Source organism: Diospyros lotus, chromosome 2 (genome assembly GCF_014633365.1).
Source record: "Diospyros lotus cultivar Yz01 chromosome 2, ASM1463336v1, whole genome shotgun sequence".
Taxonomy (NCBI): Eukaryota; Viridiplantae; Streptophyta; class Magnoliopsida; order Ericales; family Ebenaceae; genus Diospyros; species Diospyros lotus.
In genome coordinates this window covers 44,632,271-44,660,202 of record NC_068339.1, presented here as the reverse complement: position 1 = coordinate 44,660,202, position 27,932 = coordinate 44,632,271, and the positions used below count along the sequence as shown (strand labels likewise).

General features: G+C 32.9%; 1 protein-coding gene across 2 annotated transcripts; it reads right to left on the bottom strand.

Moving 5' to 3' along the window:
• Positions 1-12,246: 12,246 nt before the first annotated feature.
• Positions 12,247-27,432, bottom strand: LOC127795812 (uncharacterized). 2 transcript variants are annotated; one of them, XM_052327718.1, is made up of 7 exons: positions 27,137-27,432; positions 26,936-27,057; positions 25,654-25,743; positions 25,038-25,090; positions 14,020-14,122; positions 13,440-13,537; positions 12,247-12,516 (listed from the first exon to the last, which is right to left on the bottom strand). In XM_052327718.1, exons 1-6 carry the CDS (start codon positions 27,369-27,371, stop codon positions 13,451-13,453), a joined length of 690 nt encoding a protein of 229 aa, XP_052183678.1. In that variant the 5' UTR covers positions 27,372-27,432; the 3' UTR covers positions 12,247-12,516; positions 13,440-13,450. The 2 variants fall into 2 exon arrangements, 1 of the variants encoding a protein (XP_052183678.1); XR_008021867.1 differs by lacking the exons at positions 12,247-12,516; positions 13,440-13,537 and adding an exon at positions 17,229-17,371.
• Positions 27,433-27,932: the final 500 nt, after the last annotated feature.

Genomic DNA, 27,932 nt, shown 5'->3' with positions numbered 1-27,932 from the left:
ATAATCTTCTATTATATTATTAAGCAAACCCACAAGTTGGGGTTACCTCTAGGCTGACTTTTTCTAATTTTTACCTCTAGGCTGACTTTTTCTAATTTTTCTAAAATGCTATTTTATGTAATGTAACTTATGTTTTAAAAAAAAATTATTAACAAGATTTAAACTTATAATTTCGAATTATAGCTAGTTTATAAACACACTAAATATTATTTTATTTATATTATTGCCTAAAAAGACGTAAGAACTATACAATACCTATCGAATGCACCCAATAAACCTTCAATTTTTTTTTTTTATGTACAAATGCATAGCACGAATTAGAAGTGTAGAAGCAGGTAGAATTAATCAAAATCCACTAATCGATTAAATCGAATCGAAGAGTAAAATTCAATCGAATAGATCAATTAATTCGAAAAATCAAACTAACTGATAATTAAAAAAAATGAACTCATACATATAAATCAAACCGATTAAACTGAAAAAAATAATCGATAAAAATACATAAAATTAAATAAAATAAAGTCGTTTTATAAAAATAAAAATGATGTCATTTTATAAACATCAAAACAATATTGTTCTAAAATTCAGTCAATTCAATTATTCTAACCAAAAACTCGAGCTAAAAATTGATAACCGAAATTATAAGAAAAATTAACTGAATGGAATTGATAAGTTTAGTCAATTTAATCTTGTTAATTCGAATAAACTAAACTTTTACCCACCCATTACCTAATAATGTGTAAGTGTAATTTTTACCCATAATTAAGGTCAATTTTCAGTCAATATTGGATGTTGCATTTAGCTAAGAGCGTGCTTGACGTTATCCTTAGTTGCTTGGATTTTTGGTGGTCTAAAATTTCATAGACAAAGACAGCTTCGAACCAAAATTATCAATGATGATTATTATTATTATTATTATATGGTCCATCCTATTATAAATAAGTAAAAATAGTAAAAATGTCGATAAAGTGAATTTTTAGATTACTTTTTATATTTTTTATTTTAAAAAATTAATTACAAAGATTTAATCTCGTGACTTTGCAAAGATAAAGCATTTAGTTTTACCACTTTGCTAACTTTGATCTTTGTCTAAATATTATCTTAAAAAAATATAAAAATTATAATATAGTCATCGAATAAATTTTTATTAAAAATATTTTATTTTTTATTTATATGTACATAACTAATATATATATATATATATATAAATGCCACCAAATATCACCGCCACAATATTAAATACAAGTTAATTAATGTAAAATATGTAAAATATTAGTTTTTATTTGTTACATAAAACAAATATAAATATCCCACTTTAAATGTAATAAAAAATTAAATTCATAATTTCATATTTGTCTTGACATGTTTGTCACTATTTGAGTCACCGTTGATAAACACTTTGTAAGAGGCAAATGATTCGAGAAAAAATTCAAGCACTCGCCCTATTTTAGGAGTTATTATTAAAATGGTTTAATTTTATAAGTTTATCTCATAATTTTTAAAAATTGTTAAAATATTAACTTGTCACCAAAACTTTCATTCATATTATGCTTAGGGGTGAGAAATCGACCGAATTGTTTAAACTAAATAAATCAGATATGTGTCAAAAATTAAACTGAATTGATCGAATAGATTTTCTAATTGAATAAATAAAAAAAATTAAAAAAAACCAAACGGATCAAAAAATATTGAAAAAATAAAAAAATTGAAGTAATAAAGTGTAAAAATAACATTGTTTTTGGCATTTCGATTGATTTGCTTATTTTGATTTTTTTTCAATATAGATGAGACTAAATCGAACCAAAATAATTAAAATTGATAAATTTAAAAATTGAACAAATCTACAGTTTGAACCGAATTAACTTGACAATTTCGATCGATTTAATTTGGTTATTTTAGTTTAACTGAAATGTTTTTCACCCTTAATTATATCCTAATAAAAAGGAAATATTGATGGCAAAAATAACTTTAAAGTTTGAATGGCCAAGATAAAGTCACTTCAATTCTATTATTTATTATTATTTAGATATATAATTATTGAAAAGATTTGAATTTGGGTTCGAATCCATCATAAATCTGAACATAAAGATCAAAAGAAAAATCATTCAAGAACCCTAATTGAATTTTAAAATAAAATTTGAAACTTGCACACAAGGGCTTATTAAATTATCTGTAAATAATGGTGGAATGATGAGTGATGTGGGGGGGGATACATCTGCATTTAACAACAATAAGTGAAATGAAATGGGAAGCCTTTCACTTTCAGAAATGAAGGGTTACTTGACGGCAGGAGCAAGAGAAGAGACAGCAAAAGCAAAAGCAAAGGCCAAAGCAGCAGCAGCAACCCACAACATGCTTGTGCATGCAATTGCCTTTGGTTGGTTAAAGTGTCCTTTAATTAAAGTCACAAACATTAATGCCAAACTAAAATCAAACGAAGCAATTGCCCATCCAGTCATTGCCAACACCCACCTCCCCAATTTTTTTATTTTTTAATAAATTTACATCTCTTACCCTTCACATCATTACCTATCATTATTAACCTAATTTGGATGAAAAAATAAATATTTTTTATCCCAATAGTTTTACGTTTCTATTGTGTGATCAACTAAACTTTTCGTTATTTCGATTACACCCATATACACCTGTATTTTTAAGTTAAATTAATTAATATATTTTGATATATTTTTTGTATGGTAATTCAATTTTTTTATTATTTTAAGTTAATTTAACACTTATATTTTAACGTGTAAAAAAAAAGATTAAATTGACTCACCTCACTTTATTTTTTTTTTTTTACACATCATAGTATAAGAATTAAATTGACTCAAAAATACAAATATAAATGTATCGTTAAAATTATAATAAAAAGTTCAAATTGACACAAAAAAAATGTCAAAGTATAAGAAGTTAAATTGATTAAAAAATACATATTTATGGATGTAATTGAAATAACAAAAAGTTTAGATAATCACAATAAAAATATAAAAATACAAGAATAAAAATATAAAATAAAATATAATTACTGAATATATGAACATAGATTCCCATCAAGATATATAATATATAACAGTATTTATTAAGAAAAAAGAGACAGGAAACCAATATGATAGGCAGGAAAACAATATTTTCCAAAAAAAAAAGTAAAAATGAAAAAGTGAGAAAATACGTAAATAAAAAAAATATAAGGGACATTTATAAATATAATTCTTAATATAAAAATAATTACTTAATTAAATATAAACGTAAATTATATCATTCATTCAAATAAATATATACACAAATTATTTTTGTTTCTAATATGGCCGTCGAGACAGTAAAAACGAAATTATTTTCATCTTTAACATGGTTATGGAATAGAAAATCATTTTTAATATTTTTTTAAACGATTCTAAAATATTTTTAAAATTATGAAAACGACTCAAAAACGTTTCTTTTTTTGTATATTTCTTAATATTTTAAAATAAAAAATATTTCAAAAACACCGAAACAACACCGATTCGATGTTTTGTGCATCAGAAGGTTCCTCTTCATTACTGGCATGAACAGTCTACCCAATCTCTTAAACAATAAATTTGTTATGAGAGATGAAAGTCAAATTATTTAGTTGGCGTTGAGATAATTTAGATGATGAGTTGTTGGATATCAGATATGTCACATTAAAAAAAAAATAATAATAATGTTGTATGAATGGTTGGATTGGAGGTGGATGGATGTATATTATTTTTAAAAATAATTATTATATAGTATTATTATTTCAGATAATGGAGTGTTTGGGGCACAAGTAAATGACTAAATGGGATACAATCAGATCTGTTGAACCTTCTCCTCTGTAGCCTCACATGACTTATTAAATAATAATACAAAATTAATAAAAGATTGCCCACCTGATAGATAAAGAATAATTAGAGATTTTTTTCTATCTCGATTTTGAAAAATATATTTTTATTTCAACTATAAATTTAAACGATGTTATGTAATAATGTTTTGTAAATTTATATTGATATAACGTAATATTACAAATTAATTAATATACGAGTGTTACTCAAATATCAGTAAAGTGTGTAGATGGGTAGTTTTCAATTTCAACTTACATATTATCTTTATTATTTTCTCATGTTTGTGCCAACTAAATCACAAGTAATAGATGGGTAGCCTTTATTTTCGTGCATCAAAAATGTTATTTGAACATGAGATTAGTTACTCATCGTTAATGCGAAATGTGACCTAAAATATTAAAATTATGTATCTAAATAACATTTTGGTTAAGTGGGTATTTTGATAGTTGTTGATATTAGTAGTAGTAATGGCATTACTGGGCATTTTACTATGATTTTGGCAGCAGAAAATGGGATCAAGCTGTTGCTCCAACAACCATTTAGATGTTGCTTTCAGCAATGTCAAAAGATTCATTCATAACATAACAAACTCTACTACTACTACTACTACTACTACTACCACTCTCCCACCTAATTTCCACCAAAAGCAACTCCCCATTGGGTTTCATTTATTTCTTTGGAAGGGGCAGGTCATGGAAAGAACTACTTTTTAATCTTTATTGGGATGTCCTCTAAGCCCCAACTTTTATATTCTTGATTTTGTTGAAAGAAGTAAATTACGAGAATGTATGGAGAAATCCAGAACTCAAATTCATGACTTACTAAAATAACACTGACATATTATTTGTCTTTTCTTTATCAACCGAGCTATATCTCGAGGATATTTTATTTTAATCTTTCTTTGTTTCCTTCAATTAAAAGAATTGTAGTGTATGTTAACTTTTTTTGGTCACTGGTGTCGCGTTGAGGGTATATTCTAACATTGTCTATATATAGTTTAATTTTTTTTATTTATATATTTTTAGTAAAATAAATTATTGATTCTTGAAAGTTGGTAGGGATGATTTTTTAAATTAATTTGTTGAAGCAAATTTTGTCAAATTTAATTAAAAAAACTTTTAGAAATATGAAAAGTTGGTTGTCTTTACATTGAAAGTGCATGACATAAAGTATATGGTAGGCATCCAACTGGTGGGTCCAAACATTAGGGGGTGAAAGTCAAATTGATTGAAATAAAATATAAAAATAATAACAAAGGAAAATTGCGGAAGCTTCCGTAAAATTATTATATATGTCAGTTAAGCCCTGCTGCTACCACTCACCGCTATAGAATATTTGTTATTTTAACTTAACTCTATTGACAAAACTCCAAAAGTACAAAAATAACCTTAAAGTTAAATTATTATTATTATATGTCAGTATAAAAAAGAGCAGAGATTTCAACTTAGTCATATATATCTATTCAATATTACAAAAAATAAACGCTTTTAAAAGTTTATTTTGTTTTATTAATATATATTATTTTAATTATTTAGAACAAAACCACAAAATCAACGAAAGATATAATAGATATGAAAATGCTCTTGAATGGTACGTGTGCTTATTAATCAAGTTAAGCTTAATATTGACTCATTAGTTAGGCCATCTTTAGCATTTGTATTCTATAGAGGCCTTACTCATTTTAAATAAAGGGTTTTTTACAGACTCGTGAGTAAATTAATTTTAATTAATATTAAATTACCTAAATCGATTATGATTGTCACCTATAATTAAGAAATAAGCTCAACTAAGATTTGTAATAATTTCTTAAAATTCAATGATGTAACCAAATTTCAACAAACTTGGCATAAACCCATTATTCTAAATCTCATAAATGCGCTTTCTGTAGGCAATCATGATATTCTGAATTCGTCTATAATAACCTCTCTTAAACATTGTCCAACGAGAAAACTTAATTCTAAATGAAGAATTTATCTTTACGTTGTTATAAATAAAGGAAGATCTCACATATAAAGTAAATATTCTCAATTCTAACTTAAGTATCATAGTGTATATCCCAGTTAGCTCCAAGACAGTCTCATATCTTTTTCTTTTGCAACCTATTAGTTTCTATGATCCAAAATTGATGTTTCGTCATCGCATATGTTCATTCTTTGTAAATATATTAGTAGTTGAATACGCATGTCATTAGAATATTTAGACAAAAAAGAAAAGAAGAAAATTGTAATATCTCTTAAATTATGGGGGTTAAATCATATAAACGATAGTTAAGTAGGTGTCTAAGTAGTTTTCCCAAAATTAGGGACCTATGACCTCTACCCTACCCTATTGCCTTGTCTAAAGTATGAGATTTGCACAAATGTGTTGTTTTGTTCCTCCAAGTACACATTGTTTTTCAATCTATATCTTTTTTACCCCCAAAAAAATATAAATTAGGAGAAGCAAAAATATAACCAAAGAGATTTATAATTATGAAATATTACTATTATATTATTTTCTGTAAATTATATATATATATATATATTATAAAGATAAAATGCAGTTGTCGTTTACCATATAGTTGAGGAGGTGTAAGGACTTGTTTGGACTTTTGGGCGGCAGCATAAGAGCTTGTGGCTCCTACTTGAGAGGCCCTTTTTGGCCCCCTACTCACTTCATCAATGGCCTGACCCCCCCAACAAACAAATCTGCAACAAACCAGACCATGAAGCTTCATTTTTCTCTCTTTATTGGCAGGCATATGTATATATCATGTGATGGCCCTTTTGATTGCCAAACAATGCTTATAAATTTGAATTTTGTAAAGATAAAAGTTTAAAAAAAATAAGAGGAACACTATGGATAAACATGACCTTCCTCCACCTCGTGAAGAATCATGTACATTAAAAATGTCATTTTCACTTTGTTTATGACTTATCATCTATTTTTTGAAAAGAAAAAAGAGAAATATATATAAAATAAGGATAAATGATATAATTGGTCCCCCGTTCCATAACAAAATAGTCATTGTACTTCAATTTATTTTATAACAACTATTGAACTTTTAAACTTGTTATAGTTCGATCCATTTTTAAAAATTTCATTGAATTAAAGAAGCAATGACTACCAGTAATTGTTGCTTGATATTTTAAAAAATTTGTATATATATATATATATAATTGGCGATAAGATTTTAGCAAGCGAAGGCGAAGAGAATATTCTTTTTGATTTTGAAGATAATTTTTTAATAAATTAAAAGAAAAGCAATTTTGGAAGAAAACCTAATAATTTTTTATGTCGAAAAAGAAATAACCTAATGATGGGTTCTACTTTCGTAAGGTCTTTGATAACAGTTATCAACAAAAGTCACTGAAAATTGATATTTTTGTATTTTTATTTTTTATTTATTTTATATATCTATCATGTGATATTTTTTTGATGAAATAAATTAAAATACAAAACCTAATTTATTACCCAAAAAAATTTAAAAATCAACAATGTTATTTACTCTATAAAATGAAATTAGGTACAAACATCACTCATTACATACCATAGCACACATTTGAGCAAATGTGTGTTGTAATAATTAAAGCCCTCTTGATGTGTAGTAGAGGCCTTTACAAAAGATTAGATTGGCACATAAACAAAAATGCAGGATGGGGCCATGGATGCTCCATGAAGATGAGAATGCCACGTCAGCTAATCCAGTCGGACCATGTGATAGCAAAGACAACAATAGTAATCCATTTAAACTTTGTATATAATCATTTTATTTTTACATGATTAAATCAGTATTTTTTTTTTTTTAATATAGGAATTGAAGGAAGCCCCGATACATAAGCCTTTGACAGAGACCGTCACCTTCTCCCCATAACCTATGGGCCCGACCCAAATCGGGCAATCACGTCAGTCTAAGGTAAGTCCGGGTCAAGACCCGTACCCGTGGCCCCCGTGTAGATAGGCGATACCTACTGTACTGCCCAAAATTCGAACACACAACCTCGGCATACCCAGCACCCGTAACCCATGTGGTAGACAACTTGAGCTATCTCGGGGGGTTTTATTAAATCAGTAGTTATGTTTCATTTTTGTCAAGAATAATGTATAAAAGAGTTACGATTAGCATAGTTTAGACATGTAAGAAGAGTGCTAACAATAGCACATGTGCTACAAGTCGACAAAATGAGATAAATTTGTGACCAAGGAGCAAGAGTTAGATAAAAAAAAATTGATGAAATACTTTTAAACATGACATAAATTATAATGACATTATAAAAAATGTGAACATAAATAAAAATGGGCCAAACCTCATATTCTTGCTTCTATAGTTTTACATTTTTTTCATTGTTTTAATTATACTCTTAAATTTATATTTTTGAGTCAATTTAATTTTTATACTTTAATATATTTTTTTATGTGACAATTTAAAATTTTCGTTGTTTCGATTACATCGATGTACTTTTATTTTTTAATCAATTTAATTTATGTGTTTTAATATGTAAAAAAAATAAAGTGAGATGAATCAATTTAAATCTTGTTTATATATCAAAATATAAAGGTTAAATTAATTAAAAAATCTAAGTAGATGAGTGTAATCAAATAATAAAAAATTCATATTGTCACAAAAAAAAAGAGAGGTTAAAGTACACAAGCTAAATTGATTCAAAAATATAAATATAGATGTATAATTAAAATAATAAAAAGTTTAGATGATTATATGAAAAATACGTAAAAATACATAAATAAAAATATAAATTTAGTTGTAAAAATGATTAAAGATCAACAATATACATATATATATATATAGGGAAATTTTTGTTATCCTAGCAAGGATGAGCATGCCACACATATAGCAAGCCACAAGGGCATCCACTGCAGTCTACATCCACAGTTCTTGGATTTAGAAGGGCCCACCTTATTCATCCAGTTGAAGCAGTGGCTTCTGGCCATGGAGGAAATGTGTGGGTCAAGTGAACAAACAGATGGTGTGCTCATCAACTATCATCATCAAGCTAGATGGACCTTTCAATTGTGGGCCTCAATGCAATGGCCCTTTGGGTTTAGGGTTATCCCTACACACTCAATACTTGGCCTGCCACAGATGCCCTTGTACAAGGTGGCACAGTGGCCATGATTGATTTCCCAAAATTGTTTGATTTTCTGATTTTTGGAATTAGCTTTATATATATATATATATATATATATATATTTGGAATCATTTTTAAAATGGTGTTGTATTTAGTAGCAATCCGATTTTTTAATTTTATACTTGTTACGGACATTTTCTGGACTGCTTTGGGCTAAGAATAGTCCAATGATTGAGTCGACCTCTTGAAACTCAATGAACCCAAGGCCGAAGACATCTCAGTGAGGTTGCATAATTGCTAAAGCATGAACTCCGACCGAAATAGCAAGCGAGCTCCCAGCAACGCCTCTAGCTTGCTGACTGACCCGATCAACTCACAAAACGAACCATAAAACATGATAACCAAAAATGATGTCCACCTGTCTTATTCGTAACAAACTAGGTCTCAGATGGTGTGAAACTTTTTCTCCCAACTTTATGGAGATAATAAAAACACATTATCATTCACGATGTGGTCCATTGTTTTGAACTTCGTGTAAATTGTAAATACCTTACACTATAAATAGGGAGTCGAAAATCATTGTACAGATATGAAAAATATATACTGTTACTTTGCCAAAATTATCAAAAAACAATCATGGAGTATACATCATTCTAACCGAACCACGTAAAAATTCTCGCGTATTGTTTGTTGATTGTGTTATTATTTTCTTCCCCTTGTATTTGTGATCATTTTATCAATACTGGCCGATGAATCATAGTCGACCAATTTTAAAGGTCAACAATATTGAACATAGCTAATTTTTAGTCTAGTTTAGTCTATTAATGAAAATCGATTATGATTATTAAATATTAATAATAATTAAAGTAAAAAAAAGTACATAATACTTAATATACTCTCTCTCTCTCTCTCTCTCTATATATATATATATATATGATTCAACTCTTAGTTGTATTATTATTTTATAGGAAAACGATTGAAAAACACTTTAACATTTAAAAAATGTAAAATTTGAATAGGCCTTGGAAAGCCAGTGCCATGCCTTGTCTTTTCCTTTCATGGGCTATAAGATAATAAGGTTTATTGGAGGCCAATAGATTAGTGTTAGTAGGAATAATCAAATTAGTAAAAAAATTTATAGACAATGATGTTGCCTTTGTTTTCTTAATGCTAAAACTGGGCCAGCTTTAGTTATAACAATAAATTGTCATTATCTTATCTTTTCAATAATTTGTAGTGTGAAAGTGATGTTTTGTCAATTGATATGTACCTAAAGTCATCAAATGCACAATTTCTTAATTTATATCTAAAATGATGAAATCAACTCATCATTATCTCCCTTGCTTGCTTAAGAGTTCCCCATTATAATAATTTTGGTGACTTCATTTGTTGACAATTTTAGTGTCACGAACTCAAATCTTAAATTATCATCAGATGTGATTATTATTTTTTTTTCAGATAAAGATATTACATTATCTTTTACTAAATCATATAATACTCTTATTATGTTAGGTTTAAACATTCTCGACAAGTAGACATGATCATTTTAATTAAAGTCCATTAACTCTTATATTTTCAACACAACTCACTACAATAACAGAAAAATTTTGCGTCTTGGACTTCTCTAATACTAAGTTATCGTGAATTTATATTTATAGGATTAGACGCTTATTAATAGGCCGAAAACTTAAATTGTTAGTAGAAGTACAATTTTATTATCTTATAACGTAACACCCTATCGATTCATGATTCGGTTCAACCAAACACCCACTATGATAGGAGATGGACTCAACTTAACTTGGCCTCCATCCAACAATATTCTTAAAACAATTACTTTTAACTTAGAGAAAGCTAACACACTAACCACTCAAAATATTTATAACATTTCATCCCTAGGATTGATTACTTGTGCATGAGGACATCTTAATTGACCTTAGCACATGATTTCATAGCCATCTTTTGGCATTCCCTAAAGCCTTTCTCAAGCATTGCTTGCCACATTCAATGCTCTCTCTCCCATATTCTTGATGTTGGTTGAAATGGGGCCAAACCCATGTTCCAAACGTTTGGTTGATATCACAATCATAGGGGTAATGTGATCTCAAAACCCCCACATAAATAGGGTTGCCCATATGGGAGGACTAATATTTTACACGTTTTTTTTTTTTTCAAAAATAAAACATAATTAAAACTGTCAACTTTTATATTTATCACCTCATTTTGATATTATAAATAAATATCGTTCTTAGGATTTGGAGGCTCTTTAAAGCAAACAAGGGCCAACCACTAGTGCCCTTTAATGTTGGACCATCATAGCCATTAGGGGCCCGAGTCCCTCCCCTTGCATGGCACCTTCCATGCCTTCCTGGTCAAAAAGACAAACACGAAACATGCCTATCTTCATCAAAATTATATGCCCTAAAAGCCCATAACGTAACTGACAAACCAAATAAATTTGGTACTAAAAACATTTGTATGATTAATGGATCTAATTAAGCCTAAATTCATATTCCATTCAATTCAATCACTTGAACTCACTTTTCAATTCGATTAAATATAAGATGCATGATGATGGCAGATGAGGTTGACACCAAGCTTATCTAGAATGGAATTGAATGCTTTTGTTGATATAATATTATAGCATGACAAGCTTTAATCTTCATTGTTTTGGTGCAATGCAACTTTGTGGTTCTATAAAATGTGGCAGCCCTTTAGCAGTGACTGGCTGCTTGATAAGAGGCAGAGAAGTGGATAGGCCTTATCATCATCCTACTCACCAACCTTTCATTTCATTCCTTATTTATTTCTAGCATTGGGACAATTGGCAAAGAGATCAGTCCATGCACAGAATTGGTGTTGGGGTCAAACCCAATACCTCAAAATTACATATATAAATCATAAAAGTCATGTATAATCTTATATTTACTTATGCAAATATAATTCTATAACTCGAACTGATAACCTTCCATTCGCATGGCAACGAGGTTACCTGCTTGTTGATTTGGAAACCCGTGATAATGTGATTGGAAATGCAAAACCCAAAAACATAAAAGGGTGATAAAAGGGGATCATTCTTATATAATGGCCCACCACATCCAATTGAACAGTGACGCTTGTAGTGGTCAAGAGTTTCTTGAAAGTGTAGGGATTTTCTTTCTGTTTAATTGCACTTCTTCATGAGCTCAGTGAAAGCCTTGTCAGTTGCCTTATCCATTTGGGTTGGGGCATAAGATGACACAATCGGCCTATGATGTTTGTGGATGCAAATGAAAGAAACCCTTTCTTTTTTGCACACTTTACAGATGGCTTTCACACCATCACTCTCCACTGTTCATTCTGTCTCAAAAAAACACGATAGAGTTGCTCTTTTATAACCGGAAGGTCTAGAATTGAATTGTAAAAATGAAGGCAAGACTGCCAAGAGTAAGCCACATATGAGCAAGATATACACATCTACTCTATGAGCAAAGGCAAAATGTTACACTCAAGAGCTGCATCATGCAAATTTTTTCTACACATGGATCTTTCAATTTCTGATAATCAAGGCTGTGCTGAATCCTGCCGGTCCATCATGAATTATTGTTCGAATCCAATCTTCAAAGATTGTCAGCCTGGAGGAAGAGAGAACAAAAGCAAGCAACAGTGAATGCTACAAATAATAATGGCAATAGAAAAGAGAATGAATGAACCTTCCAATTCAAGCAGTAATGGCAGCAAAGAATTTCGATATAGGGCATGCTTCAAGTAAAAGAACAGAAAAATGAAGAATAAGTACGGAAATAATGAAGATTACGAAGTTCATGGAAAGAATATAGTATCACCAATATGCTTATCTTTAACTGTTTTGAAATTCTTTCCCAGTGCAATCTGGACTCCATGAAATCCTTTGATGACAAAAGAGAAAGAGACCACAAAAAATTGGCACTTTTCATCGTTAAAACCCATGATTCATGAAATACAAGATTTTTCCCTCTTCACCAGTTACATCAGATAGATGACACAGATAAAGAGTTGATACCTTTGATCAGAGTCATACATACGATGCTTTTCAGGGGAACCCCATGATTCACGAAATATAAGATTTTTCCCCCTTCACCAGTTACATCAGATAGATGACACATATAAAGAATTCATAACTTTGATCAGAGTCATACATACGACACTTTTCAAGGGCAAGATTGCTGGTCTTCTGCCAAAATCATCATTGCGTCAACAGTGATGATTTACCACAACTTTTAAAAGGTATCATTTATATCATAAAAATCAGATGAAACTTTTCTCTTGGCTTCCATTACTACCAAGGGAAAAGTAAAGGAACTAGATCCAAAAACTATCAGGATATCGCAAAACACAAGGAAATGAGCATAGATAAAAAGCATGAGAAGAGAAAAATTTTACACAAGAAAAGAAAAGAAAAAAGAGAGAAAAAAATGCTAATAAAGAAAATATATGACTGCATGATGCTCGAAATGTGCACTGTAGATTTAAGTTAACAGCAATATACCCTCTAAATATTGGAAGAGAAAAACCTTACCATTGGCTTCCTCAATTGGATGAAGTGCCACATGAGAAACCCAATTTTAGCATTATTTCTTCCAGACGGTTCACATTCGTCAGGTAGAGATAGCCAATCTGCATCATATGATACATGTGAGTCCTCTTTTTTTTTTGGCGGGGGGCCTAAGTGAGATATGCATACAAGTCATTTAAACTAAGCCAAGTTCATATCTGAAGTGAACTCCAGAAATATTCACCAGTGTATAAAACTGATCCACATATTAGTTAATTAAGGGGGTTTCTGAACACTATAACTAGATATCTGCTATGTTCAGTTTTTGCTTCATAAACGTTATTGCATGAAATGTATGGTATCAGGTACAAGATACTCATTATTAGTTTCTCTTACTTCTAAGGAGATCAATCAAACAATAATCCATATTAGTTTAATTACAACTTAATAAAAATGACTGATGCACTTCCACACAGGCACAAACAAAAACTGTGGTAAGACTATTATTCCATGCACTGACAAAAAATATCCCAGGGAGTTAATTGAACACACTTCTTTAGCACCATAGTAAGAATCTTAAAATTAACTAGGACAAGAGACTGACCAGAGTTTCTAGCGAAGATGCTCTATTGTAAGCTGCTACACCGACACGCCTTTTAGTCCGTGTTTTAGCAGATGAAATATTTTTTCCCCACCGGAGAACATCCCTGAAGTAAAGTATATTAAATTCCACGAGTAATGACCTTATAATAGCAAAATGAATACTGCATGCTTCAACTTAAAAAAGCCTTAAAGCAGAAAACTGTCTTTCACAGAATCACATTAAACAACCAACATTTATAGAGGTTTCCACAAGGTATTGTGGGCAAGAAGCAGGAGTAGGTAGCTTGCATTGGGCTTTGCAAATTGCAGGTACGAAATCAATGTAATGATGAAGAATAGCAAGCAAATTTGCAAGAAGCCAACTAAAAACAAAGCAAAAGACAAAAGGGACATGACCTCACTTCTCATCCTTCCACTTGCATCTTCCAAGACAACTATTGTCAACTCTATCAACTTTGGGTAAACACATTTTATGTGTAAGTCGCTGAGGTGGGGAAGGCAAGAAAGAGAGAAGGAATACACCACAGCCAACAATGAATCAACACTTCAATACCCGAGTGATTCACAAAATGAGAAATGTGTCCTAAATATGGTATAATTTCATTTGAAAGTGATGAATCAAAAATTATAAAAACAATGTTGAAGTTTCTTCATCCTTTTTCTTTGTATGCATTTCCTCAAAAGATTTTCTTACAAGGAAAAATATCACATATGATAAGCTAAAAGAATTGGACATCATGCAGAAGAAATGGTTTTATGTAAGATTACTTTTAAGTAAAAATAGACAAATCACCTTACAAATAACTCAGATTGTAATAAGAAATCTGCAAGTTTACTAATATCATAAATATGATTTAGAACATATGCCATGCTTCCCAGGTAACAAGGCGTCAGACCTTTAGACTTCTCATGAAGGATTTATTTTATATGGAACTTGTCTAAACAAGCATCCAGGGGGAAAAGATATTGTTTCTACCTACCATACCTCTTAACTTTTTTTTTTTTTGGGGGGGGGGGCACGGGCACTAGATCACACCTCTCCTTTAAAATCAAGGAATTAAGTAGTCGTTTTGCATGCCAGGTTGTTTCAAAAAGTAAACCACTTCCACTACGTAGCATTTTCTTAAGTGACCACAAAAAATTAAAGCAGCCTCAGTTGACAGGAACAATTATGAAAATGTTGTTCTATCAAGAGTAGTGTTGAAGGTGCTCCTTTTATTTATAGCCAGTCCCAAGCCCGAATAAAGGAGGAACGTCATGTTAGGTACCCGACAGCTAGCACAAAACTTATCAGATCAAACATCATGAGTTCTACACAACATGAGAAAATCTTTGGGGCATAACCCTTTTAGTGATGTGCTATACTGCTTGAGTCAACGGAAAATGAGGTACGACTATTGCATTGACACCCTAAATGTTGCATTAAATTTGCAAGGGTTCTCAAAATTTCATGGACGGGTGCATATAAATAAGTTAATTTAGGATCATAGATTAAAAATTTGATCGTGAACACAAGAACTTTAACAGGAAAATCTATGTAAGTGGTGCATGTGATGATTACAAGAAAATTTAATATTATGTGCTCCAAGAGACAAAAACTGGTTGGAGAGAAGGCTAAAATGTTTGCAGAGCCTGGATAAAAATTTTGGTACCCGGGGAAGGATCATGCAAGGAATGGAGTGGGGATTTTTATGGATAAGATTTTTAAAGAATGGGGGTTAGTGGATGTGAAGAGAACAGGGCACAAGATTATTACATTACAACTAAAGTGGTTCTAGGAGAAGAGACTATGAGTATTATCATTACATATGCATCAGAAGTTGGATTAGCAAAAGAGATTAAAAAACAAAATTTTAAGAGGATTTAAAGGGTTTGGTATAAGGGATGCCTAGAAAGAGAAAATCATTATAGGAGGTGATTTAAATAGTTATGTGGGCAGAGAAGAGAATGGGCATAGAGATATGCATGGAGTTATGAATTTGGAGAAAGAAATAACAAGGGCAAAACTGTTCTAGATTCTGTCATGGCATATGAGCTCATCAAAGCTAATACTAGGTTTAAACATTTGAACACATATAAAAATACTTTAGTGCCTATTTATAAGAAAAAAGGAGATATGCAAAGTTGTGAAAATTATAGAGGGACCAAGCTAAAGAGCCATGCTATGAAACTTTGAGAGAGTGTAATTGAGCAAAGATTAAGGAGAGAAGCTAAGATCTCCGAAAACCAATTTGGTTTTATTCTTGACAGACCAACATTGGAAGCTATATATTTACTCAGACACATAATAGACATAGAAAAAGCCTATGATAGAGTCCACAGTGAAGTCTTGTGGAAGGTGTTTAACAAGAAAGGAATTTGGATTACTTATACCCAAGCTATTAAGGACATATATCATCAAGCAGAAATGTGTATTAAGACTATAGAGGAGATACTGATATTTTCCCGTTTATAATTGGATTACACCAAGGATCTACATTGATCCCCTTATCTCTTTGCTCTCATGATGGATGAACTCTCAAAACACATCCAAGAAAAAATGCCTTAGTGCATGCTATTTGCACACAATATTGTATTGATGGATGAGACAAAAAAATGTGTAAATAATAAACTTGAATTATGGAGACACACCTTCGAATTCAAAGGTTTTAAATTAAGTAGATCAGATACTGATTACGTGGAATGTGAGTTCAATAAAAATATAAATGTGGATTATGTTATTGTGGAACTTGAGAGTCAAGTTATTCCAAAAAATGATCAGTTTTGATATCTTGGATCCATTGTTCAAAAAGAAAGGGAGGATGATGCTTGTAGGATCAAGGCATGATGGTTAAAGTGGATAAATTCTTCTAGCATTTTATGCGATCTACAATTCCTTTAAGTCTGCCAAAAGGAAAGTTTTATCAAATTGCCATCAGACTATATTTGTTGTATGATTCATAAGAAATGAGACCATATTAAACAAGGTTTGAGTAACGCCTATTAAAGATAAGATGCAGGAGTCATGATTTAGATAGTTTGTACATGTTAAGAAGAAGACTGATATAAACTCCTATGAAACGAGTGGATGACATTGAGTACATGTAAAAAAAGGGAAGTATACGAAAGGAAACCTGGTGGGAAATTCTTAAACGTGACATAATATAATGGCCTCATAAAGGAGGCGGATAGAGACATGTGGATGCCTATAATTCATTTAGTTGATCTCACCTGGTGAGATTAAGGCTTGGGATGATGGTGGAGGTGGTGGTGGTTGTATGTTCTATAGTTTGGTAATGAATCCCAAGATGAGATGAAGAAGCAACAGACGATGGCAATAATCCAAAGGGCCATATTTCAAGACTTCCTGAAATCTAAAGACATGGCAATAATTAACAATAAATAAAAGAAGCTTCCGTTAATCAAGCTTAGTCTTAGAGGAACATGGTATGCTACTCCTAAAGTATTAAGTAGCTTCTTCTCTTGCACTGAGTTACAATTCCCTTATTGCAGAAAGTACATGGATAAAAGGGTTTTCTTGGTGTTTGATTAAGAAGCATTAGATCCTTTAAAATGCTTCAACATACCTATAGACAAAAACAAATAAACACAAATAACCATCACAAATCACAATACTCAATTAAAAAAAAAAAAAAAGGAACAGAAGTTATAATTCATAACTTCTCACATTATTAGATAACTTATCTTCAAGTTGTGTGCAACTCCCTGTGATGAGACACCACTTCATGAAACCACATAATGATGTCAACTCGATTAGCATGTGTACTTTAAGGAATCTCATCTTTATCTTCTCTTCAAATGCCACTTGTAATTGGCTTTGGTCTTACAAAGAAGTTTTTGTCAACTAACATTGTCCACTAGTGTATTTCAAATAAGTTCAACAAGAAATTTTGTGATTGGTGTGAACCATGCCCACAACATTCGAAAATCAAATGACCTTGAATTCTTGAAGAGTTGTAATAATAACACCAAAAACAAATAGCAACCTAATGCCCATAATTAACTTTTATTTGGTTATTCAACCTTAACACAAACTGGTTTTATGGCCTCTAGTAAAAAATGCTGTCCACACGAACCCCACTTGGCCTTCTGGGAGAAATATTAGAGCCCAGAGGAAGGCCAACATGAGGAAAGTTGTCCAAATATTCATCCTTGTTCAACAAACATCACCCGTGTTAATGAACATCTTTCAGCAATTCTTTAAATTGTGAGGATAATTATATGATAAAAACTGGCCCACATGATTGTACTTTGACACTCAAATATTTTTACACAGGAGCTTTGTGTTCATCCTCAGTCATCATCATGTTAGTATCCATTTGCATGCAAGCCACTATCTTTTATATTTAATCACTTTGGACTTCTTTTATATAAATAAACAAGTATTAGAACAAAAGGATACATTGATGGCAAGGCAGAATGTTACAGGTTCCACACTCTAGGTACATGTAATAGTACATGAAAAACGGATGCCCACCCTTCACCACAAAAAAAGGCAAAACAAAATATAGCCTGCAAATAAAAAATGAAGCCCTCTACAGCCTTGAATGCTCTTCTTTTCCTTCTCTCTAGAAGCTCAAATAACATACAAATTAATAGTCAACCAAAAGGAAATATTGCAAGCAGGCCACCAATTCCTTGCAAGAACTAAACCGAGATCCATACAAAGGTTGGCATAACCCAATAAAATCTAAAAATCAAGGAAATGAAACCTCTTGCCTCTATTGCAACCAAATGGAGAGAAAGATGGCCACCAACTCGTTGCTGTTTCTATACATATAATACCAATCCAATGCAACCTGCTTTTGCTTTCTTAGGTTATCAGTGGTAAGAGTCCAAGGGCACTCACCATGGAAATAAGGCAAATCTTGAGGAGCACTTGTTTTCCAAATCTCTTTATGAGGGATTGTTGAACGAGGAAGAGAAATTCAAAGTTTGAAGAGGCTCAAAGATGGGATAATGATAAGACTTTAAAGTCTTGTAGATTAGATGTTGTAAACTTGCATTTGAAAGTTTGATTAGCTTCTATAATTTAGGAGATAGGGTATCCTAAAATTTAGGAGATAGAATATCTTATCTCATCTCCTACTTTATAGGAGAAAAGATAAGAATAACTGTTGTATTTAATCCCTTTCTTGTTTCTAGTCGAATTAATCAAGCAAGAATTCACTACTTGTTTCATGGTATCAGAGCCCTAGGCAAGATCCCTAAGTAGCTTTTTTTTCTGCTGGTTGTTCCCTTCCTCAAAGATCATGGCCGATGCAAATCAAAACCCTACCCTTACTGAAACCTCAACCACCAGTTCCCTGAGTATGATTCAACCCTCTACTCCTTCTCAATCTGTCCCCAATCTGTCCAGCCATCCAATCGACAACCATCCACTACAAATTACTCACCATAAACTAAAAGGGAGTAATTCTAAGGAATGGTTTCAATCCGTTTTACTAGTGATCAAGGGAAAAGGAAAATCAGGCTATTTGACCGGTGCAATTTCTGCTCCTCCATCAACAGATGTCTCTTACAACACTTGGGAAGCAGAAAATTCAACCATCATGGCATGGTTGATAAATTCCATGGAGCCTAGGATTGGAAGGATTGGGATTTGGTGCAAGAGATGTACTAAGATTTGGAAAATTCATCTCAAAGTTTCGAAATCAAGTCAGCCATAAGAAACACCAAACAAGGTAACTCAAATGTTACAGATTATTTCAATACTTTGGTAGAATTATGGCATGAGATGGACTTATTCTATACTATTGCTTGGGAGAATGCTATTGATAGTATTAAGTATAACAAGATGGTCGAAAAAGATCGGATTTTTTATTTTCTCCATGGACTTAACAGTGATCTAGATGAAATGCGTGGTAGGATTTTAGGTACTAAGCCTCTGCCTACTTTAAGAGAAGTTTTTGCAGAAGTTAGACGAGAAGAAAGCTGACGCAAGGTGATGCTTCAATCGGCCGATGTCCTAGCTCATCAACATTCTGCTCTTGTTACTGTTAAGCAAGGGGAGTTTGTCGAAAGAATGCGGAAGGGAGAAGCAATGGTATGATCATTGCAAGAAACCATATCATATGCGAGAAACTTGTTGGAAGATCCATGGCAAACCCGCCAATTGGAGGCCAAAGAATAAGAGAGAAGGTATCAGATCAGCTTATATAGCTGCACATCCAGTGAGAACGAACCAAAACCAGTGGAAAAAGGACAAAAAACAGATTTGAATCTAACAGAGGAACAAATCCAGACCCTGTACCAACTGTTAAATCAAGGTAGAAGCCTGGCCAGCCCTTCTAATCATCAATCTATAGCATCAGTTGCTCTGCAAGGTAATCCTCACTACTCTTTGGTGTCAAAACAGCTTCCTAAGGATGTATGGATAATAGACACTGGGGCATCTAACCATATGTCTAATTCTATGGACTGTATGACTGAATATAGGCCATGTAAAACACTGATTGAGATCTCTATGGCTGATGGTACTATTTCTCCTTCCTTGGGATTTGGTAAAGTTTGTATTTCTAGCCTAAAACTTAATGCAGTCCTATATCTGCCAGGATTAAGCTACAACCTGTTATTAGTGAATAGAATTACAAATGACATGAATTGCAAAGTGATTTTCTTCCCATCCTTCTGTTTATTTCAGAACCAAGCCTCGGGGATGATAATTGGCAATGCTGAAGCTAGGGATGGTCTCTATTGGTTGAAAGGAAGTCCCTCAAATCCATTCCATTCAAATAAAGTTGTTCTAAATGTTAATTCAAATGCCAAAGCTATGTTATGGCATAAACGTTTAAGACATCCTAGTTTCCCTTATCTTAAATTTGTGTACCCTCAATTCTTCATTAAAAAAGATCACACTCTTTCATGTGAACAATGTACTCTTGCAAAACAGCCTAGAGCTCATCATTCCATCCAACCCTATAAACCCTCATCACCATTTCATTTGGTTCATAGTGACATTTGGGGCCTTCTAAACTCTCAAATATTTCAGGTTCTAGGTGGTTCATTACCTTCATTGACGACCACTCTAGGGCTTGTTGGGTATATCTTATGAAAGAGAAATTCGAAGCTAGCAGTATTTTTAAACGATTCCATAAGTTTGTCTTGAATATGTTCCAAACTTCTATTCATATTCTTAGAACTGATAATGAGAGGGAATATTTTTCACATGACAACCAATTACCTACTTGACAATGGGATTGTGCACCAAAGTTCTTGTCTCTACACACCTCAACAAAATGGTATGGCTGAAAGAAAAAATAGGTATCTCTTAGAAGTTGCTAGAGCCATAATGTTCACCACTCATGTCCCTAATTCTTATTGGGGGGAGGCAGTTCTTACGGCCGCCTATCTCATAAATCATCTTCCCTCCAAGACATTGAACTTCCAAACACCCCTTGAATCCCTTTGTGCCATATATCCTCATGTCCGATTCTCACAATCTCTTGAGCCTAAAGTGTTTGGTTGTGTTGTCTATGTTCACAACCACAGTATTTCTCACACTAAGCTTGATCACAAGGCCCTAAAATGCCTATTCATTGGTTATTCCCCTACCCAAAAGGGCTACAAGTGTTACTGCCCTATGAACCGCAAGTATTACATCTCCACCGATGTTACATTCTATGAAGATCTTCCCCTCTATCAATCCACCTCCTCCATGGATATACCTGCTGATCCTGTCTCTGCTCTTCCCTTTTCACTGCCGGTGTATTCTCAAGGGGGAGAAACTCCAACTTATGACAATACACTGATAGTGGAATCAATACCTATAACAACAGCAGCCCCAGTAGCTCCTGAAACAAGCCCAGTAGCTCCTGAAACCAGCCCAGCAGCTCCTGAAACAACCCCAACAGTTCCTGAAACAGCCCGTGATTCAAAACCAGCAGCTTCTGACCATTGTTCTGGTCAGTCCTATTCATCCCAGCGTCAGACAACTGTTTCTCAGCCTCAGTTTGTCTATTCCTGACAACCAAGGAACCAAACAGGGCTGCAGCAGTGCCAATCATCTCTACCAAAAGCTGGTCCATCAGAGGATGACTGCAGCTTTGAAGGAGATATGTCAAGAAACAGCACAGAACATGGCACTGACAGTGATGCTATACCTAAAGATGGGATAGATTGGGCAATGCCAATAGCCCTAAGAAAGGGGGTAAGGTCTTGTGCAAAATATCCTATCAAAAATCATTTGACTTATGCTAAGTTATCTCCTAAGTTCATAGGTTTTATTGCTAAAATGACATTATAGTAGTTCCAAAAGACATCCAAGGAGCTATGCAAGATCCTAAATGGAAAGCAACAGTTATGGAGGAAATGAAGGCACTAGTTGGGAATGGTACTTGGGATATAGTGAAAAAACCCTTAGACAAGAAAATAGTTGGATGCAAATGGGTATTTATTGTGAAGCACAAATCTGATGGCAGTGTTGAAAGATATAAAGCTCGGTTGGTAGCCCAAGATTTTACTAAAACTTATGGGATAGACTATGAGGAGACTTTTGCTCCTGTGGCAAAATTAAATTCTATCCGAGTAATCCTTTCTATTGCTGTAAATTTAGATTGGCCACTATCTCAATTTGATATTAAAAATGCATTTCTAAATGGGGATTTGGATGAGGAAATATATATGAAAATCGCACCAGGTTTTGAAGATGAGGCTGGTATAGGAAATGTTTGTAAGCTGAGGAAGTCATTATATGGCTTGAAACAATCACCTAGGGCTTGGTTCAAAAAGTTTAGCATGACCTTAATTCAGTTTGGGTATCAACAAGGACAGGCTGATCATACTTTGTTTGTGAAAACCACAGAAAATGGAAAGAAGTCTATTCTAATTGTTTGTGTTGATGATATTATTGTAACAGGAGATGACATACAAGGGATTGAAACCTTAAAGGGGCAGCTGAAGGCCAAATTTGAAGTCAAGGATCTCGGGCTTATGAAATACTTCTTAGGCATGGAGGTTGCTAGAAACTGAGAAGGGTTATTTATCTCACAAAGGAGGTACACCATGGATTTGCTAAAGGACACTGGGATGATGGCATGTAGACTTACTAGAACTCCACTAGACAAAGGCTGGAAATCAAGAGAAGAAGATGATGATGTCCCCGTAGACAAGGAAAGGTACCAACGTTTGGTAGAAAGATTGATTTATTTGTCTCTTACTAGGCCTGACATAGGCTATGCAGTAAGTAAAATAAGTTAATACATGCATTCACCCACACAAAGACACATGGATGCCGTTTTTCATGTACTGAGATATCTTAAATGAACCCCTAGAAAAGGGTTGATGCTTTAGAAAAGGGAAATTGAGGGATTTGTGGATGCAGATTGGGTAGGCTCAAGTGAGGACAGCAGATCAACAACTGGGTATTATACCAAGGTATGGGGAAATGTTATGACATGGAGAAATAAAAGGCAATCAGTGGTGGCTCATAGTAGTGCTAAGGCAGAATTCGAGCTATAGCTCAAGGAATATGTGAAGTTATTTGGTTAGAAAGGCTATTAGGAGACCTAAAGATACCTTTGGTTCAACCTACAAGGGTATACAGTGATAGTAGGTCGGCAATAAGCATAATAAAGAATCTTATCCAACAAGATTGCACGAAACATGTTAGGATAGACAGAAGCTTTATAAAATGAGAAATTGAAGAAGGGGAATAATTTTGTCTTATATTCCTACTAATGATCAAATTGCGGATGTATTCACAAAGACCATGGTAAGACCTGGATTTGAATTTCTAATTGGCAAGCTGGGGATGACTAGCATCTACTCCTCAGCTTGAGGGGGAGTGTTGAACGAGGAAGAGAAATTCAAAGTTTGAAGAGGCTCAAAGATGGGATAATGATAAGACTTTAAAGTCTTGTAGATTAGATGTTGTAAACTTGTATTTTAAAGTTTGATTAACTTCTATAATTTAGGAGATAGGGTATCCTAAAATTTAGAAGATAGCATATCTTATCTCATCTCCTACTTTATAGGAGAGAAGATAAGAATAACTATTGTATTTAATCCCTCTCTTGTTTCTAGTCGAATTAATCAAGCAATAATTCAAATTAATCAAGCAATAATTCACTGCTTGTTTCAGGGATGCTAGTCTTTCTCTCTCTCTTTCTCTCTCTCTCTCTTTTTGGTCACAAGGAGCTTTCTAAAAGGATCAAACAAAAAATGTCTTCCCTCAACATGCATGTTCTGGAGCAGCTCAGAAAAAGATATTGAAGAGTGTATTTCCCATACTAAAAATAGTGACAGAAATGCAAAAGCCCAACCATTCCCAAGGGAGAAAATTAATCATCACTCAACCTACCCACTTCTTTACCATCTGCAAGCAAGAAGAGGTATGGAAATTTGGAAACAGATCACACAAGGGCCTATGGCCAACCAAATTAAAACCTATCCTCTTTCAAAACAATATTCTCCAGGAACAAGATTTGACTTAATCTTCCTAGGATTTTGCCTACCGGAATGTCTTCGATATATTCAGTATCTCTTAAGAGCTTTGAATTTCTATAACATTTGAATTCCCCTTTCTCTAAAATAATGGTGATTGCAACAAACCTTGCCCACAGCTGGAAGGAATTTTAAATCCAAACACATAACTATCACCATCGGTGATCTTGCATGATATATTATCTCCAACTATTGACTTGGTCATCCATTGGTGTCTAAAAATCAAAATTATTTGTCAAGGCCTAAAACAAATGCAAATTTTAGCAAAATGAAAATCTCATTTAACAAATGGGTCTAGATGTTTTGCCCAGAAAATCAAGGAAAGAAAATTTACTAACTCCTCTTGATAAACAATAAATAAATTCAAGTTTTCTAAGTCTAAATCACAAGTGAGAAGAACAGTAATACTTCTTTTGTATGTCACATTTGTGAGATACGAAGATTAAAGATGCCACTAGTTCATCCTTCATACAATTAAATTGCATTAAACATTCGGGTTTGAACATCTTTCTTTCTTATATATTAGATAACTCATTGAGAAAGAAATTTATTGAAAATATAAGATATATTGCTAACCTTTCCTCTTCTGACAAGTAATTCTCATTAAGAAGCTTCTTAAGCATTGTATCCTGAACAAATCCACCTCAATATTCAAAGTCTGTCTCAAGTACAAATGATATCCCCAAAAAAACAAAACAAAAAAAACAACTAAACAAAACAGCCTCTCTTTTATGGGGGAAGGGATACAAGAAAAGTGGCTCCCACCATCATCAACTCAACTCAAAAAAATGCACCACGCATTCAGAGCCCAAAAATATGAATATGTACATATATACATAGACAGAGAGAGAGAGAGAGAAAGAGAGAGAGAAATAGCATAATCTAAGAACCCATTGCAGATATTACAAATCAGGGTGTGAAAAAGGAAGAGAGGGATGAAGCTAAAGGAGACCCAAAAAAAAAAGAATAAAAAAGCAAACAGAAAAGTGAGGACATTTTGCAGACCAAAGGATGTTATTGCTTCAAGGTCTGGGAGATCCCAAGAGCAATGCCACAAAAATGTCTGACTTCAAATGAGAAGAGTTATATGACTCAATTTGTTGCAATACCCAAAATAAAGTCCTCAAAATGGAAAAATACACTTACTGAACTAAAACACTGTGTACTGTAATGAAATATGAACAGATCATACCTGTGCCTCACAACGTACTACAGCTGTCACACGGCTGTTGTATTCTTCAATATTTAGTGGGGGAAATAAGAAGTGCCTCCTCGCATATAACTGCATACAGATCAATGAACATAAAGAATATATGAAGATTTTCATGATGAAGATAGGTAATCAGTACCAAAGAAAGCAATCTAGGATTATACTCAGCAAAAAAAGGAAAGAAAGAAAGCAATCTAGGATTATGGTGTTTAATTCCCCATAAGGGAAAACTAGCTTCAAAAACAACTATATTATGGATTTGTTTTCCCAGATGAAAGCAATGGGCTTCTGTCTTGTAGCCAACATGTCACCATTTTGATATTGCATCTTTGCAGTAGTTAACCACAAAGTTTTGAAACTCCTGAAAGTGGGGGCATATTTCAAGTCAGGCAATTGAAGCCAATGACACCAATTTTAGAATGAGAAGCCACTTCTTGTTGTAGTTTTACTCAGCCAATCGAAGCAGCTTCCTCGGTGAGATGTGACAAGTTTCTTACTGGTCACCTGTCAGTGCTCTGTTTATCCCCTAACCATTTCATTGGAATTTCCCTAGTGCTTTGTTTGGGAGAGGGGTGAGGTAGGGGATGGAATGATGCATGATGGAACAAAACGGAATGGTAAAGTAAGATAGAAAAACACTGTTACTCTCCCTCTGTTTTGGATGAATGGAATGTAAAGGAAAGTAATATAGCTTCACTTTGTTCAGTTGAAAATGAAAGGGGGCAGAATGATAAAGTAATAAAAACAGAGTGTCCATTGTACATTTCAAGGTACAAAAAGTTGAATTTAATTACAACATATTGTAGCCTATTACTAATGTAAAAACCCCCAAAACTAGCTATTATTACATAAACAAAATTTCATACTTTCTAGATAAATCACCAATATTAATAATAAAAATTTATGACTCCAACATTATATCTCATAGAATGATATAAAATTACTAATGTCCTGATGAGTTAGCATCAATCCCTCGCATGGGCCAGTCAGGCCATCTACTAATCGAATTTCCTTAAAATCCTTCAGCTGTATGATATCCTTTGGAAAACAAAAGTTTGTTGACATTCTGCTTTTCAAAACAACAATCCAGACTCCAGGGAATAATATTTTACACATTCTAGTGGAAATTGAGCATATTTACATTCATTTTGATAGAATTTTCTGTATCGAAACTCGATAACAATATTATTAATTTGGGCCCATGCCTAAATTATGAACCTGGAAGAAGCAGCAGAATTCAAGTATAGTTTACAACACAAAGAACCTCGTATACGCAGTCTCCGATATACGCCAGAGAAGCGGCATTATATATAGAACGAGGCTTCTTCACTTTGGGCGGACTCGGCAGCCATGTATCGTAACCCAGATACGTGTCCTCCATTTTCCCTGCAACCGATTCAAAATCACGGTAAAAGAAGAACATTCGCTGCGTTTTTCTTCAAATCAAAAAGCATTCCAGCACTACCTTGAGAGGTGATTTTCTCGGTGTTGAGGATGAGAAGGGTTGAAGTGGATGAATCCCTGAGTTTGGTAGATGGAGTTGGAGTTGCGGTGGCTGTGGGCGGATAGAGAGTGGTGGGTTTATGGGTTTGGGGTTTTTTGGGAGTGGTGCGATGTGGGTTGTAAGGAAGCCTCTGATGGGTGTCCCATGAAGCTGAAACTGCTTTCAGTGAAATCGGTGAAGAGAGGGCAACCGCCATGGCTCCTTACAGAGACGACAGTGTAAAGAGTGAACGAAGGGCTCCTCACAAATGATTTTAGTTGTTCCTCAAGTAAAAAATTTCCTTACATAGTTAAAATAAATATTATTTTATAATATCACGTCAAATAACATAACATTTATCCGATATAAACAAATTTATAAAATAGTCTTTACATGCCCACGTTACTCTATTAAATTTAGATATTAGCTGATTAAACTTCAAATATTTCTTAGTAAATTACAAATATACAATTACCCGTGATGTGTACAACTAACTTTTTTAAATATATTTACTTCATTAAAAATGAGTAAGATAAAATTATATAAATATATAGTTGAAATATTTTTTGGACCAATGTATGAAATTGTTAATATAAAATTGTAAATTATTATAAGATTTTTATTAAATTTTTTAAAATACACTTGATGACATATGCATCATTTTGTTATTTGTAAAGTCCAATATATACTTATCTAAATAAGAAAAGAGTTAAGTACATGTAAAAAATATCATATCTGAAATCACGCGACTTATTTTTCAATGGCCGCCATATAAGTT

What these genes read in the sequence shown, in the direction of transcription:
- LOC127795812 (XM_052327718.1), bottom strand. Translation starts at nt 27,371, where the DNA reads ATGGCGGTTGCCCTCTCTTCACCGATTTCACTGAAAGCAGTTTCAGCT. An exon ending in TACTTGTCAGAAGAGGAAAG is followed by an intron (nt 14,123 to 25,037) that starts GTTAGCAATATA and finishes ACTTTACTTCAG; the next exon opens with GGATGTTCTCCGGTGGGGAA. An exon ending in CATCTTCGCTAGAAACTCTG is followed by an intron (nt 13,538 to 14,019) that starts GTCAGTCTCTTG and finishes CATATGATGCAG; the next exon opens with ATTGGCTATCTCTACCTGAC.